This window comes from Chamaea fasciata, unplaced genomic scaffold, assembly GCF_029207755.1.
Source record: "Chamaea fasciata isolate MVZ Bird 193981 ecotype frontalis unplaced genomic scaffold, bChaFas1.0.hap1 SCAF_2, whole genome shotgun sequence".
NCBI classification, from domain to species: domain Eukaryota; kingdom Metazoa; phylum Chordata; class Aves; order Passeriformes; family Sylviidae; genus Chamaea; species Chamaea fasciata.
In genome coordinates, this window is record NW_027094087.1 from 116,242,102 (window position 1) to 116,258,827 (window position 16,726).

The following is a 16,726-nucleotide window of genomic DNA, read 5'->3' on the forward strand; positions in this document are numbered from 1 at the left end:
TTCCCCTCAGAGCGACCCCGGCACCCCAAACCCTTCGGACACCCCAAACCCTTCTGCTTCCCCCCGGAGGAATCCCGGCACCCCGAACCCTCCCGACACCCCAAACCTTTCAACTTCCCCCCAGAGCGACCCCGGCACCCCAAACCCTTCCGACACCCCAAACCCTCCCGCTTCCCCTCAGAGCAATCCCGGCACCCCAAACCCTCCCGCTTCCCCCCGGAGGAATCCCAGCACCCCAAACCCTTCTGCTTCCCCCCGGAGGAATCCCGCCACCTCAAACCCTTCCGACACCCCAAACCTTTCAACTTCCCCCCAGAGCAATCCTGGCACCCCAAACCCTTCTGCTTCCCCCCGGGCAGGCAGGTTTCCCCTGCACACACCAGCGCCTGTTTCCCCTCACACGCTGACTGAGGGCAGCTCACACCGGCGATTTTCCAATGTCCTAAAAAATATTTTAATGTGAGTCGCTAAATTGTATAAAATGATATAAAAATAAGTTCGAAAAGTGTAATAATGCCTCGGCCCGCTCTTCCGTCAGCTGAGTTTTCCTGTCTCTACCCCCACTTGATCGGCTTTCTCTGCACAAATACAGCATCCAGGCAGCAGAACAGGCTTCACAAAAATCCAGTGACAGAGATGAAGAATTAAAAATTTGAAAAAGTGTTCTTTTTGAGAGTCCAGCCTTCCACTATCCCAGGCTGCTCCAAGCCCCAGTGTCCAAGCTGGCCTTGGGCACTGCCAGGGATCCAGGGGCAGCCACAGCTGCTCTGGGAATTCCATCCCCACCCTGCCAGGAAACAATTCCTGCCCAGGATCCCACCCAACCCTGCCCTCTGGCCCTGGGAAGCCATTCCCTGTGTCCTGTCCCTTATCCCGTGTCCAAAGCCCCTCTCTTGGAGCCCCTCTAGGCACAGGAAGGGGCTCCGAGGTCTCTCCAGATCCTTCTCCAGACAAACACCTCTTTCTGTAGGAGCCCACGCTCAAAGGATGTTAATGAAAGGACCAGATCTGCATGTCCAGTCCAGAAATAAGTTGGACAGCACTGATTCCCGTGTTACAAAGTAAAAGCAGCTCTCCCTTCTTCACCTCCTCATGTACCCTGTCACGAGCTCCGTGTCCGAGTCCGAAGGATCGCTTTCCTCGGAGGAAGAGGAGGAGTTTTGCCACTCGTGGAAGTGGTTAGAACAAGGTGCTTCCCGCACACTCGTGTCCTCCAGCAGCTTTTCCTCCAGGGCATGAGCACAGTGCCAGTCCCCTTCATCCTCCCGGGCTGGGGGAGCAGCTGCAGCGCCGTGCCCGTCCTGCTCCAGGGTTCCCAGCAGCACCGTGTGCAGGTTGATGGTGAAGCACTCGCTGCTGCCCTGGGAGTCAGAGCTGCCCTCACAGAAAGGGCTCAGTGCCCCACTGCTGCTGGCTCCCTCTCCCTCAGGCTGTCCCCGGAGCTGCCGTGGCTCAGCAGCCGGGCTGTCCCCAGGCCGGCCGCTGCTGCTGTGCTCACAGCTGCTTTTATCTGAGTACTGCACCAGGCTGCTGGGGCCGTTCCAGCCCTGGGGGACACTGCTCCGGCGCAGAGCCCCACGCCTCGTGTAGTCGTGGTCACACAGGTCACTGCCGTCACTGTCACTGCTGTCACTGTCGTCACTGGCACTGCCCCTGCACCCCCTGGCCTTGCTTTTCACCTCGGTGGGGATGATCTCCACAGAGGCCACTTCTTCTGACTCAGATGCCCAAGGGGAGTAGGCCAGCTTCTTGATGCAAGCCTGGAAGAGCAAAAGGAGTTAAATCAGCTCAGCCACGTTTGCACACATGCACACAAAACCATAAAAAAAACCAAACCAACAAACCCAAATAACCTCCAGCCACGAGGCTGTCAAACAAATGATTCCTTCTGTGCCAACGTTTTGGTTTTTTCTGCAGTTCAGGGTAGGATTGTTCCTTCTTTTCCATTCCTGAACATCACAGAGGCCCAGAATGGTTTGAGTGGGAAGGGATCTTAAAAGATCCTCACATTCCAATTCCCTGCCATGGGCAGGGACACCTCCCACTGTCCCAGGCTGCTCCAAGCCCCGATGTCCAGCCTGGCCTTGGGCACTGCCAGGGATCCAGGGGCAGCCCATCCTCCTAAGGTCACTTGTCACTCAACTCTTGCAGACACCTATCACAGCTGATCAATTTTCACATCCTTTAAAAATTACCTTTTGAAGCAATTTTCACCATTTTAACATCCCAAGCCCCGTCTTCCCTCTGCACTTCGGAAGATTAGTCAATTTTTGAAGCATTAATCATGTTGACAATCAAAAATAAATAAAAGTTAGACGCTCCTTTGTAAAGTGTTCAGGAATCGTTGGGATGTGAAAGTGATGACAAAGCAAAGGACAGAAACGTGAGGATAAAGTCTTAGAACAAAGTGATGCCCATCTGCTCTGGGTACATTTGTAGAAAACGGAAAGTATTTATGCTGAAAAACCCGACAGAATTAAATGTAAAAGAAGTCAGAGACTGTAAAAACAGAACAAGCAAGCAAAGATAAAAGATACAAACAAGAAATGTTGTTATTTGTGCTTGAAATTTAGTGGCAGTTCAGCCTATGAAAATAAAAAAATTAGCTGGCTCTGGACTGGCTCCCTCAAGTGCTAAAGCACTTGATCACAGAGGAAGTCCAAGAAAGATTATTTTATTATTATTAACCACCAGTGGAACAACTTCTCCTCCAGTCTCTCCTCAGACGGCAGGTTCTGCAGCCCTCTGCCCACCCCCTGTGAACCAGCCTGTCCACAGCTTTTGTGCCCTGTGGGGACCAGAACTGGGTGGAGTATTCCTGGATATTCCCCCTGAGCAGGCTGGGATGATCCTCTCCCTTAGTAACTTGTCACAGAAGTAGCAAGAAATGGTTTTGAATGTTTGCTCTGAAGATCAGAGAGAACTTGGCAGCCTAGAGATCCTCTCTGACTGAGGTAAACACTCTGTGCTCTTACATAACTTGTACCTAAAGCACCTAAAGGATTGGAAATTCCAGCTGTTAAACTTCCTCCTGCCAGCCAGAAAGGGCAGATCTGAGAGCTGTTACATACCAGGGTCTGAGGAAGGGAAATCTTCTGGAGAATAAAACCTGCTGCATGTGCACACTTCAGGACTGCAACAATTACCAGGGAAACACAGACAGCACCTGCCACTGCAGCTTCGTGATATCCTGGAGTGAAAAAATCAAACAAACACACATGGAGGGGGTGTCCCATGATCACACTTCAGATCTCATTAGGAATCACCAGTAATTTTGGTTAGAAGGGACTTGTGAAAGAGAAAGTCAAAACAAGACCAGATCTCAAATCAGCTTCAGGAATTACAAAAGAAGTGACTCCATCTTCATGCAGAATTGGTGGAGTTCTGTATGGCTCAGGGGATTGCCAAGAGATTCGTTGCCCCAAAGCTGATGGGTTTTATATTTCACTCCTCAACACCCACAGTGGTTCTCTCTTGGAATGTTTCTCTCTGTCACCGAGGCACTGATCTCTGCTCCTGCCACAGGGAGAGCACACAGAGAGCAGCTGGAGCTGTTCCAGGAGGGATTGAGGGGGGATTGTAGGGCGAGGCTCTTCCCCCAGAGGGTGCCGGGCACTGCCCAGGCTCCCCAGGGAATGGGCACGGCCCCGAGGCTGCCAGAGCTCCAGGAGCCTTTGGACAGCGCTGCCAGGGATGCCCGGGGGGGATTGTTGGGGCTCTGGGCAGGGACAGGGGCTGGATCCATGATCCCTGCGGGTCCCTCCCAGCTCAGGACATTCCATAACTCTGTGATCACTTATTATTTTTTAGGATTGAACTGTAAAAGTCCCTACACCAAAAGAAACCACTGCACACTGAGAGCAGACCCCCTGCCCCACAGCTCTGTCACCTTGTCGAGCCTCTGCATCTGCAGTGACACATTTCCAGGGGGAGGGAATGAAATGTTTGTTCAGGGATGCACTGACTGCCACAGACACGCAGTAATTCCTGCTGGGATACAACTCTTCAATCACAGTACTGAACACTTCCTCAGTGGTTGTCTGCCGTGGCCTCTGTTGTGAAAAACAAGGTTTGGAAGTCACTTCTTGGCTCAAAAGAGCCCCTGCTCACCCCTCCAGACCTGCTCCCCTGCAGTGAAAGCAAGCTCAGATTCTGCCATGGTCTCTCTTTACGCCTAAGAAATCTATTTCTGTTTTCTTTTGCTTCTATTCCTGTCTTTGTTTTTGGGAACCTATTAACCATCAGAGCCATTTCATGCCCTCTGTGTTCCTCCTCTGAAGCACAGCTAACCCCCAGGTTTCCCTACCTTATGCTCTCCGTCCTGTGATTTCAGTGTGATATCATAATTCAGCTCTTCATAGATATCAATTAAAGACTGCAGCTTGCCCTCCTTTCTGAAGTGGGTGGCTGGCAGCTTTATGGTGACATTGATGCAGTTTGGGCAGGAAGTGACATTCACTTCTGGTGGTCCCAGATATGCTGTGGGAAAAGAAGAGAGAGAGAGGAAAAAATGATGGAAAAAATTCACACTTCATCCAGCACCAATTCCATTTCTGTGATGCACACAGAGCTGGCTCAGCACATTCCAGAGGGGCCACTGCTGTAAATCCACAAGGCCTTGCAACATTTACCTTCCACAGCCAAATCATCATTCCCCACAGGGCCAGATTCCAAAGGGAAAGGAGTGGAGTGAAAAAGCAGAACGGGGACAGAGGCTTTGCTTCAGCTCCACAGAAATGTGAACTTTGTATTTACCTCAGATTAAAGCTGAGGTTAAAGTACAGAACAATTCTGGAATGGTTTGGGTTGGAAGGGACTTTTAAGCCCACCCAGTGCCACCCCTGCCATCCCTCCCCTCCTCAGGGATGTTCTCCAGTCCCTCAGTTCTCCTTGTGCCCATTCTCCCCAACATTCCCTCACTTCTGACCCTGGAAGTGGACACAGCAGCTGCCTCTGCTGAGTTCAGAGGAAACATGATCACTTTATCCTCCAACTGTTCCTCAATTTCTGCCTCTGTTAGCTCAAAACTCAACTGTAAGGGTGGATCCATCTCTGGCACTAAAGACAAGCGTCCTCAGCAGGGAAAAGGGCAGATTGATGGACAAACAATCCATCTCTTCCCTACACCTGGGGCAGACCTGGCATTTTTTCAACTCAACAGTCACTCTTTGAACACACAAAAAACAATGTTGTTTTTTAAGTTACGTATCTTACACGGTCAAGAGATTTTTTTACTTGGTGTTTGTCAATGCACAGCTGTATTTCCTTTATATTTATAATGTATATTTTATTTCAAAACCAGAGCCTCACTCTTTTATCAGAATTACTCATTTTAGAAACTGATCTATATACTTGAAGCTTTGTAACAGATATATGAAATAGAGCACACAAACAGCCACCAACCCAGTCAGGGTGGAGTCCTACAGCAAAGGCAGCGGAACATAATTCAGGCATGAGCTGTGAATAAAAACCACAACAAAGGAGAAATGCAGAGAGAGAACTTACTCTGAGAGAATGGCTCAAAATACAGCACAGAAGAATTGAGCACCTGAGCTCCTCCCATGCTCTGAACAAGCAGAATATACATGGTGGAGCTGTCCTTGAACTCCTCTGTCAGCTCACAGGAGAGCTGGGCAGTGCCTGAGCACTGCTGAGCACTCAGCCAGTTCTGCCTCCTGCAGGAAAGAGCAAAAGAGCCTCAATTCCCTGATATCAGAAGGCCTGGGAGTGTGAGGAGAGCATTTCTCAGGGAAAAAAAAAACCAGAATAACTAAGAAAAAAAAATGAGAAAAAGAGAGAAAGCCACAGCCTTAGGACTTCCAGAGAATTCCCGAGGCTGGAAAAGCCCTCCCAGCCCAGGAAGTCCCAGCTGTGCCCACCTTGTCCCCAGCCCAGAGCTCTGAGTGCCACCTCTAGGTGCCACCTGCAGGGACGGGCCCTCCAAAGCTCCCTCCTCTTTGGGTGAATAAACATGAGAGAAGTCAAACCAGAGCCCTGTTTGGTGTGCCTTGCCTGCGCTCTCTGTACAGCACGTTGTAGGACGCCGGCACAGCTGGGTCACGCTCTGCCTGCCAGGACAACACGTGCTGGAAATTCTGGGACTCCATCTGCAGCTTGTAAGGAAGCCCTGGCAAAATTCTTTCTAGAAAGGAAAAAAAAAAAAAAATAACAACAAAACCACCCCTAACGAACAACTCTGAGCCTTGCAACAATTCTAAGAAATAAACCAACCCATTTAGAGCAGCTCCCAAAAAGCAGCCAGAGCTCAGCACAACAGACACAGTAATGCAAAGCACGGTGCACACGGATTACATCTCTGGAAGTTCTTTCTCCAAAAAGACCCATGAAGCTCCAAAATGATGATTGGTGAGGATGTGCAAGCTATGGAATGTGTTAGGAAAAGCATGTTAAAGATGATAAAACTCTTACCAGGCAGGCTGTAAACAGCTGTAGACAGAAGGGTGAGGTACACTGGAAATTGAAACTCTGTATTAATGCATTGGTGTATCCAGGGGAGCTGAGTTTTATTGCAAATATTCGCTTGCAACAATTGTAACCCAGTATTCCCCGGTGGAACTATTACTTTCTTTCACGTCTTCCTACACCTTTCCTCCACTTCCCTCCTTTGTGCAGAGCCTGGGAGAAGCCTCCGTGAGCCTGGGGCTCTGAGGAGCTGGATCCTGGATCCCCACACTGCTCCCTACGTGTGAGGTTCAAGCCTCAGTGTCAGCAAAAACACCCAGGATGTTCTCATCAAATCACGTCTCAGACGACTCTGACTGCATTTCGAACCTTTTCGAGCCATCCCAAGAATTTTAGAACTGATCTGGGAAAATATTTCATCATTGCTGGGCTCATCTTCATAGATCCCAGAATGGTTTGGGTTGGAAAGGACCTTCAAGAAGATCCAATTCCAGCCCTGCCATGGGCAGGGATACCTCCCACTGCCCCAGGCTGCTCCAGCCTGGCCTTGGACACTTCCAGGGATCCAGGGGCACCCCCAGCTTCCCTGGGCAATCCTGCCATTCCAGAGGTTCCCATGTTTCCTGTAAAACCTTGCTAGGAGGCTGTGACCCACCCCAGGTCTCACTGCATCCAGGATTCTTTTCCTTGACCAGCCCAGCTTCTCATCATTCCCATCTTTTCAACACAGTGATTTAAAACACTTCAAGTTTTTCCTCTGACTCCTTTAATTCTTTCTTTCTCAAGACCCTTCAGCCTCCCTTCTGCTTTGAGTGCAACAAGAAGTTTCCTGTTCATGTTTTAAGGCATTTTGTGGTCATGCCTCTGACTCAGGAGATGCCAATTCCCACACTCAGATGGCCAAAGCAGTCACTACTTTAATTCCAAACACATTTCTGCTCAGTTTTTACACGAATTCCATGGGAAAATCTGGGAAGTTCCTTCCTGATCTTCCCTAAAACTCTCTTTTGTCTTGACCTGTTGTGTTAACAAGATGTGCCACAGTCAGCATGACTGAAAAGAGAAGAGAAACCTGGGCCTTGAATTAGAAAATTTACACAATCTTTATGGAGATCCACAAAAAATGGGTTTAACTGCAGTTCAATGTAGAACAATGGATTTCTTACCAGGGAGAAAATCACCCATCTGGAAAAAAACATCCAGTGGGGATAAACAAAGCAATATTTTAACAGCCATTATTATTATTTTTATTATCTGAACAGAAACTCAGAATTGTAATAACCCATGTCTGCTGAATTGTTGCTGTATCCCAGTGAGCATTATTTGATTTTTCTCTACCCAAACCAAATTCCTTTCAGGTCGAGCTCAAACTGCCTCTGAACTTTGTTTCAACAAACAAGCTTAGCAAAGGAAGCTGAACAGCTGCAAAGCTGTTTGTGTTACACTCTTACAAAGGAGACACAGCCAAGAACAACTATCTTAGACCAAAAAAACTGGGAGAATTCAGCCTGGGCAAATACAGATGGTCTGGAAACTGCATGGGGAAAACTTCTTCAGCATCTGGACCTACTTGGAGTTTTTACTACCCCTGGCAGTGGTAGATAGGCTTGGACAGGGCTTGGAGCAGCCTGGGGCAGTGGGAGGCGTCCCTGCCATGGCTGGGGTGACACTGGGTGGGATTTGAGGTCCCAGTCTGGGGTTTTTGGGATGATGATCTCACCCTTTGTACAGAATTCAGGGATCCCAACAAACCCCCTTCTCACAGCTCAGCCAAGCTGGGCTTGTTCCACCTGCTAACCCAGAAAATGAGGAGTGCTGCAAAAAAATCAGAATAAAAAATAAAACCCCTGCACATGTAACAGAGCTCCTGGAGATGCAGAATCATGGGATGGCCTGGATTGGAAGGACCTCAAATCCCACCCAGTGCCACCCCTGCCATGGCAGGGACACCTCCCACTGTCCCCAGTGTCCAGCCTGGCCTTGGGCACTGCCAGGGATCCAGGGGCAGCCACAGCAAATCTGGGAATTCCATCCCCACCCTGCCGGGGAACAATTCCTGATTCCCAGGATCCCATCAAACCCTACTTTGAAGCCATTCCCTGTGTCCTGTCCCTGCAGGCCTTGTCCCCAGTCCCTCTGCAGCTCTCCTGGAGCCCCTTCAGGCCCTGCCAGGGGCTCGGAGCTCTCCCTGGAGCACCCCCAGCTCTCCCAGCCTGGCTCCAGCCCCCACCATGGTCTGTGCACAGACTGGAGCATTCAGGGGTAAAACAAGAGATCCTTGTTGTGGGAATTACTCCAGGCAGAGTTCTACAGTACCATGAGGGTCTCTGACTCCATTAACTCAGCAGGATCATTAATGAATCAACGAGCTCCCTGCGCTGCTCCTCTCTGGCCCAAAGGCTCAGGTACTCACCAAGCTGAGGGAGAGGCATTGGCACGTCCATCAGGGCTCCCCTGGGGATTAACAAACAAACCCCTCTGCTGCCAAAAGAAACATTTTGCCTCTGCTCCTACAAATACATGAAAAGCAAGCACATTTTACTGACTAACCACAGTAAATGACCTTGGGAAATCACTTTTAACCAACACAAGTTCCTGAACAGAGCTATTTTATCCTCTCCAGTGTCTAAGGGAGGGAACTGGTACTAAAAGAGATACTGGGGAAGGGGGGGCACTGATCCTTATCACTTTATGGCAGTTTTTGTCCATTTTGTGGCAACAGCACTTTCCTTTTTGCACGTGGAAAGGGCTCTTACCACTTCAGACAAAGCAGAAACCACTGTATGATCATTTCTATTAACTTTGCATTCAGAGAGCATCTGAAAATTCAACGCCACTCACTCCGTCTTCATGAATACAATGAGAACAAACTTTGCTTGGCTTTCCTTGAAATGAACTCATCACTGTTGTAAGAAATGCTTCCACAGAGAGAAAAGAGCAACAGGGAGCTTAGAAATAATTAATTATAAAGAAGTTATGAAGTTGGTTACAATTTTTTAATGCATAAAATCTATTAAAAATCCCCATAACGTTAATATCCACAGAACCTGGTTTAGAGTTAGCTGGGCAAGGGTATATCTATTTCTAAAGAATCCTCCCCTCAGGTTTAATAAAAATTAACTGCTTTTTAATTGAACATTACTCCCAAATACAACTGGAATTATCTTCTCTGCAAAACAAGCAGTTTAAAATCATGCCCAGAGCACACCCTGCTCAAGCCTAACCCTGTATATTCATATATAGCACAGGATAGAAGTCACCTGTTAAAATCAGGTGAACTAAACCCCTCGTGAGAATTCAATGTCCCTGTGCTCAGAGTTCTGTAGGAAGCCACTGGAGGAATGTCAGGAACTTGGATCTGTGCAACTGATAATTCCAAGGGAATGTTCTCTTCCCCTCATTCTATCAATTCATTCAAGCAGAAGATCAAAGAGCAGTTGCACCTGCAGGCTGGGGTTTTCCAGGTTTTTCAAAATGCTCCCTTCAGGAGAAAGCCTTGGGGATGCTGAATTCACTTGGCAAGAGATTTCCTTCCTGTGTTAATATTTGCAGTTAATGCCAGGCCCTGCTCAGAGTCCCCCATGGCCAGGGGGATTTGTGTACCTGGATCCTGGCTGTGCATCAGGGATAACAACAATCCCACTCTGCAATCACAGCCCTGATCAAAACCCTCCATGGCCAGAGGGATTTGTGTACCTGGATCCTGGCTGTGCACCAGGGACAAAAAAAATCCCACTCTGCAATCACAGCCCTGTTCAGAGGGATTTGTGCACCTGGATCCTGGCTGTGCATCAGGGACAAAAACAATCCCACTCTGCAATCACAGCCCTGTTCAGAGGGATTTGTGCACCTGGATCCTGGCTGTGCATCAGGGACAAAAACAATCCCACTCTGCAATCACAGCCCTGTTCAGAGGGATTTGTGTACCTGGATCCTGGCTGTGCATCAGGGACAAAAACAATCCCACTCTGCAATCCCACGTGGCTCCTCACGCAGAACACTGGAGTCTCTTACATGCTGCACATCCAAAGCCAGGTTCTTTGTTCAGCACCTTGGAATGTTGGAGGAAATGTGGCAAAATGTGTTCATCCCCAGGCTTCCACAACCGACTTCAGCTGGATGTCCTCTGCGGGTCCGTCCCTACCAGGGAGAATCCAGGGGAAATCCCACTTCTGTCAGAACTCTGATGAGCTTTTGTTACTGATCCTCTTCAGAGCTGCAGCAGTTCCTGCAGAGGAGACGTGGAGACAGCAGTGAGTGCAGCCCCTGAGCCCGGGGGAGATCCCTGGAGCCCTCAGTGCTCCTGAAGCCCAGGGGAGCCCTGCACAGCACCCACAGTTCATGGAATCACACACGGTTTGGGTTTGAGAGACCTCAAATCCCATCCAGTGCCACCCCTGCCATGGCAGGGACACCTCCCACTGTCCCCAGTGTCCAGCCTGGCCTTGGGCACTGCCAGGGATCCAGGGGCAGCCCCAGCTGCTCTGGGAATTCCACCCCCACCCTGTCGGGGAACAATTCCTGGTTCCCAAGATCCCATCAAATCCCACTTTGAAGCCATTCCCTGTGTCCTGTCCCTGCAGGCCTTGTCCCCAGTCCCTCTGCAGCTTTCCTGGAGCCCCTTCAGGCCCTGCCAGGGGCTCAGAGCTCTCCCTGGAGCTTCTCCTCTCCAGGTGAGCACCCCCAGCTCTCCCAGCCGGGCTCCAGCCCTGGGATCATTCAGTGGCTCCCAGCTGGAGTTGTATTTAGATATGTACGGGGCTGGATGGGGTTATATTTGCTTCCAATCAGAAAAGAAAAAGCAGCTTCGAGGTTTTGAAACTCAGTGGGTCGGATTTCAGAAAAGCTCGACCTCAGTTTATCAGAAAACAGCCCCAGTTCTCTGAAACAAGGAGACGGTCCATTTATTGACATAAAGCAGCTTATGGGGATACTGAGAGAGGCAGAGAGACCGACTGACAGCAGGGAAGTCTGCAGAGGAATGTTCTAAACCTGCACAGGGACCTCTGGATGTCCCCCTGCCCAGGCGGGGCCACCTGCAGCAGTGACACAGGAACGTGTCCAGGGGCTTTGGGATGTCTCCGCACAGGGAGACTCCAGCCCCTCCCTGGGCAGCTGCTGCAGGGCTCTGCCCCTCCAGGGAAGGAAGTTCTTCCTCAGGCTGGGCTGGAATTGTTGTGTTTTAGTTCCTGGCCAGGGCTCCTTGAGCTGTCACTGGCACCACCCTGACACCCCCCGAGCTCTACAGAACCTCGGGGATGCTCCAGCCTGGGCGGGGGACACAACAAAGCACACCAGAGGCGTCCGAGAGCCCACGGCAGCCTGTGCTCCTCACAAACATCAGGCCTTGATGCGATTCCCCACATCAAACCCATCGGCAGGCGCCTCCCAGGCTGGCCCCGGGGTCAATCCGGCCAGCGGGACGCTGCCAAAGGCAAAGCCGGCGGGTTTTTGGGGCTCCATGAGCGGGTCAAGGGGGCCCACACGGCACCAGCAGAGCGTTCCCGGGAGGCGGGGAGCCCTCCAGGAATCCCCGGGAGCGAGCGGCCCGGAGCGCTCCGCTCGCCCGGCCGCGCTCCGCCTCAGGGAACCGCTACATTGCCACCGCATGGACACGGCAACGCGCACACCGCCACCTTCCACCGTACCTGGCGGCGGGGAATCCCCGCAGACCCCGCTCCGGCTGCCCATCGCTCCTGATCGCTTCTTATCGCTCCTTATCACTGCCCGCCGACCCCCATCGATCTCCAGCCGCGCCGCCCCCGCCGGCGCCCCGCGGGAAATGGCGGCGGGGCCGGGGCGGGGTCACGCCCCCTCTGCACAGGCCACACCCCTGCGCAGGAAGGCCACACCCCCATGGTGACAAACCACGCCCCCACTCGACCAGGCCATTTATGAGGCCACGCCTCCACCCACCAAACCGCGCCCCTTCTCACTAGGCCCCGCCCACCGAGGCCATGTTGGGCGCCGTGGGCTGTCGCCGCTCGCTGCCCGCAGGCGCGGAAGCGGCGATTTGTGCCTTTATCTCGGTTTTTGTCACTCCTCCGCGCCCGCCCCAGCCCGGCCCTGCCGTGTTCGCCGTGCCAGACAGCTGCGGCAGCCGTGCCTCATGCCCTGCCTCAGTGTCGCAGGAGGTTTGGGGTGGAGGGACCTCAAATCCCACCCAGTGCCACCCCTGCCATGGCAGGGACACCTCCCACTGTCCCCAGTGTCCAACCTGGCCTTGGGCACTGCCAGGGATCCAGGGGCAGCCACGGTTCCTGCAGTGCCACGGGACTCTGGGGGACTTGGTCCATGGCCAGCTGGAGCTGAGTGAGCCGTGCCCTGGAGCCAGGAGGGACATCCCTGTCCTGGGGACACCAGGGCCACCATCACTGGCCAGGGATTGTCCCGCTCTGGGCTGGGGCCGCCTGACCCCCAGCGCTGGGGACTGTTCTGGGTGTCTCAGGAAAAGATCAGAAGCTGCTGGAAAGTGTCCAGAGGAGGGACACGGGGCTGGGGAAGGGTGTGGAGGGGCCCCACGAGGTCTCCGGGTCACCTGAGCCTGGAGGAGCCCGAGGTCAGGCTGCAGCTCTCCTGGAGCCCCTTTAGGACTCATTTTCCCCCCAGACCATTCCATGAGTGTGTCCATCACATCCCCCTTGCTGTGCTATCCCTGCTGGGTCAGTCACTGCTCTTGGAACCCCGGGCACGGAGAATTCCAGACTCTCTGTGCTGGCAGGCGCTGAGCCCCAGGCAAACACTGCATCGCACCTGAGGCCGTGGAAAAGGCTCCCAAAACTGAGTGACAGCTCTGGGATTGTGGGTGCTGTGGTAAATAGGTATCATTCGTGCTGGCAAAATTGAAACGGTGATCAATATTTTTAAATAAAAAAATAGTAGATAAAAGTGTAATGCCAAGGAGGAGAGGGAGGGGAGGGTCCCCCCTTGTCCTGCAGATGTTCAGTAAAGAGTAGACAACAGGGAGGAACTAAGATAAGACTAGCTAAATTTACCTGGCGGACAGGAGAATTTGGGGCAACTCCAGGAAAATCGTTAATTATGGGAGATTTATCACCTTAATGCTCAAACACGCTCTTGGCTTATGCAATACAAGCTTAATACACCTGTGTAATTAGGAAGGTTATTAAAAGGACACGTGAGGAAGATGAGAAGCCTTACTCTGCTGACCCTCCAAGGCGGGGAGAGCCCCTAAAAGGGGATGGTGGGGCATGAGTAATAAAGGCGGTGATGAGGGCAGTGATGCAGATTTTACAAATCAGAAATAGGAGGAGATGGCTGGTGACACCCAGTACAAAGGGGTTAGTTTGGATCATCTGGTCTGTACGTGAGGCGGGATTCCAATCCTGCTCCGTACCCCACGGTCCATACTTGCTTATGCGTTATTCAGATTATTATTGGGACCAATGTATTATGTAATACTAGCAAATTATTGTAAATTTTAAGCTGTTCAAGGTAAAATTGCTGTTATGTTTAATTTTGTTTGTTTTTTTTTAATTGGTTAATTAGGCAGCAAATATACATGTAACAGTGTGGGGTTTGGATAGAAGGGTGTGATAGCACAGGGTGCAAAATTTAGAGCTGAAGGGTTTAGAATACAGTAATATGGATAGAAAGCAGGATGGAGGGTTTAGGGCAGAGGCTGAGTCCTTCTTTTTCACCTTCTTCTCCATGGTCTGGGTGGGGTTTGGAATTGGGTAGAAAAGTCCCCACTGCGGGCCAGGGGTGGTTGGTTATTGGGTTAAAAGTCAAAATCATTCAGGTGTCATCTCTTAATTGGACAGTTTGTGCTTGAAAGACCTTGTAAAGAGGTAGAGCCAGAGCCATTTTCTACCTTGTCAGCCAGAACTCACAGCTTGTGAGACTGTAACATAGATAAGAATTAATAAACATCTGAGTCTGAACATGAACTGTGTCTCTTGAGCATTTCATCCCAATCCAACCAGAAGAAAAGAAGATAAAAAAGCATCATCTCTCTCTCAGGGATGTTCCATGCCGAGCTGCCCAGGTTAGGATGAAGAGGAGCAGTTCCTGCCCTGCAGAGCCTCCCTGGGCAGGGCAGGAGGTGTTTGAAGAAGCAGCTGAAATGCAGAATTTCCTGTTCATTGCAGCCTCTCCCCTCTGTTTTTCACTTGCTCTCGTTGCAAGACAAAATCAGAGAAAACGACCCGGAGAGTTCACTGCGATTTCCTGGTTGCAGTGAATCAAACCTGATTTAAAACCGGAGAATCATTTAATTGGTTTGGTTGGGAGGGACACAACACAACCAGTAATTTAAAGCTCCTGGCATTGCACCCGCTGCCACGGGCAGGGAGCCTCCCACCACTCCAGGCTGCTCCCTTTGCTCTGTTCTCAGCACTGAAGGTTTGCAGAGAAGGTTTCTGCAGGCAGAAAGCCTTTCCTTCTGTGGTTCAGTGTTTCATGTCTGAATTTGGAGCAGAAATCTCATTTCTACCGAGAACGTCTTGCACAGCCTGACACATCCTGTTTTCTACTCTTCATGTACCACACGGGCCTTGTGGCTCTGTTACTGCCACTGGGAATTTCAGCTTGCAGAATCATTGCCACAGTGGTTGGTAACACCGGCCCTTTGCAAAGAAATGGAGAACAAAAAATACGCATTTATATTTTTAGCCTCTTGATTTGTTCTGCGTGGGCTCTTCTGAAACTTCAGTGCATCCAAAACTAGGAGAGACTGCTCCTTCCCTCTTAATTTTTTTTTTTGGATTTGTGTACAGTCCTTTATTTCTTTTGCATGTTCATGCTTTGCAGTCTCGGATCAGAAAGAAATAAAAAATGTTCAAGGTTTTGAGAAGTATTCCCTTAAGTTTTCCCAATTGAAAAAAACTGGAATTTGTCTTTTTTTTTTATTTGGCCTGAAGGTGATGCTGTTTCTCTAGGAAAGAAGTACTGGGAAAAGCCTTTGGGAAGGCTGGTGGGAAACCCTTGTGTTAAAATTCAAAATACACTCATTTATGTTCTTGGTGTCGGCAAGTTTCCATCAACCCTTTGGAAGACCAAGTTCTGTCTGAGCAGAACTCAAGTCAGTTTATTAAACCTTCCAGTATGATTGGCACGCTCAAAATAAAAGGCAGTAATTAATTTTTAAAATATCATTATTATTATTATTATTATTATTATTATTATTATTATTATTATTATTATTATTATTAATGCACGCCCTTCCTGTGTGTTGTGCTGCTGGCCCTGTGCTCTGCCGTGCTGTCAGCTTTGTGGTGGGACAGCTGTGGTTTCTGTGCCCCCAAAAGCTGCTTTTACTCGTTTGTTTTCAGACATTTCCCCATGCAAGACCCGAGCCGGAGCAGCTTTCTGGTGTCCCTTCAGTAAATGACGCCTTCCTGTCACTTTTTGCCACCTCTGGCTCAAATTCTGACACCCAGGCAAATTTCTGGTCTCTCTGTCAGCTTAGAAGCCTTGGTGAGACCCTTCTTTTTGCTGAGAACCCTTTTGTTTTGGGCAAGGTGGTTCAAAATCCCTTTCCGGGCTCAGGTTCTTCCCTGGCAGGGAGGGCAGGCCCTGGAATGGAATTCCCAGAGCAGCTGTGGCTGCCCCTGGATCCCTGGCAGTGCCCAAGGCCAGGTGGGACACTGGGGACAGTGGGAGGTGTCCCTGCCATGGCAGGGGTGGCGCTCAGTTAAGCCATCAGTGAGTTCCCTCTGTTAAAAATGATCCTATAATATTGTTTTGTGGTGGTTTTGCCAGGAAGTGATTTTCCCCAGGAAGTTATAGCAAAACCCAGTCAGTGATCAGGGTTGATTATTGATATCTGGTTAAAGCAGTAGAAAGTTGACAGATGTTAAAATCAGAGAATACCAGGAAAAGCTCTCTTGTTGAAAGTTTTATTCGGATTCTTATTAATTCTTTTTCTCTCTTGTAGTTTTGTTAATAAACCTGTCTTTATACCCTTTTGTGTTTTGGGCCTGCTTTGCTTTTCTCCTAATCCTGTCTCACAGCAGAAAAAGAGTAAATATCCTAATAGGCACTAGTGAAACCACTACAGTGTAGTTGTCTTCACATGTTATTGACTGTAAGTATAGCACAATTTATAACCCCTTTTAGCTGCTTGCTAATATAACCCAATTTCTCATTTTAAGTGTTCACCACATAGCCCATGGAAGTAGAAATGTGATGAATATCTTGTATTTATGTATACACCTCATAGCAATAATGGTGTGACAAATGTCTTGTAGTGTAGGCCTTAGCAAAATAGAAAATGTTAAATACTTCTGTGTGACCCAGAGAACTGTATTAAGCAATCATGTTGTTTCCCACGTCTGCTGAC

At 49.9% G+C, this 16,726-nt stretch overlaps 1 protein-coding gene across 5 annotated transcripts; it reads right to left on the reverse strand.

The window, feature by feature from the left end:
- Window positions 1–430: 430 nt before the first annotated feature.
- Window positions 431–12,206, reverse strand: IFNAR2 (interferon alpha and beta receptor subunit 2). Of its 5 annotated transcripts, none has more exons than XM_066177228.1 (10): window positions 12,072–12,206; window positions 10,438–10,651; window positions 8,837–8,933; window positions 6,430–6,471; window positions 6,013–6,142; window positions 5,506–5,675; window positions 4,307–4,479; window positions 3,890–4,052; window positions 3,072–3,190; window positions 431–1,760 (listed from the first exon to the last, which is right to left on the reverse strand). In XM_066177228.1, exons 3-10 carry the CDS (start codon window positions 8,865–8,867, stop codon window positions 1,083–1,085), a joined length of 1,506 nt encoding a protein of 501 aa, XP_066033325.1. In that variant the 5' UTR covers window positions 8,868–8,933; window positions 10,438–10,651; window positions 12,072–12,206; the 3' UTR covers window positions 431–1,082. The 5 variants fall into 5 exon arrangements, with proteins under 5 accessions (XP_066033325.1, XP_066033324.1, XP_066033329.1 ...); XM_066177227.1 differs by having other exon boundaries at window positions 10,351–10,651; XM_066177232.1 differs by lacking the exon at window positions 6,430–6,471 and having other exon boundaries at window positions 10,351–10,651.
- Window positions 12,207–16,726: the final 4,520 nt, after the last annotated feature.

What these genes read in the sequence shown, in the direction of transcription:
- IFNAR2 (XM_066177228.1), bottom strand. Translation starts at nt 8,867, where the DNA reads ATGGACGTGCCAATGCCTCTCCCTCAGCTTG. An exon ending in AGCTGTTTACAGCCTGCCTG is followed by an intron (nt 6,143 to 6,429) that starts GTAAGAGTTTTA and finishes TTTCCTTTCTAG; the next exon opens with AAAGAATTTTGCCAGGGCTT. An exon ending in TTTCCCTTCCTCAGACCCTG is followed by an intron (nt 1,761 to 3,071) that starts GTATGTAACAGC and finishes TTGCTCTTCCAG; the next exon opens with GCTTGCATCAAGAAGCTGGC.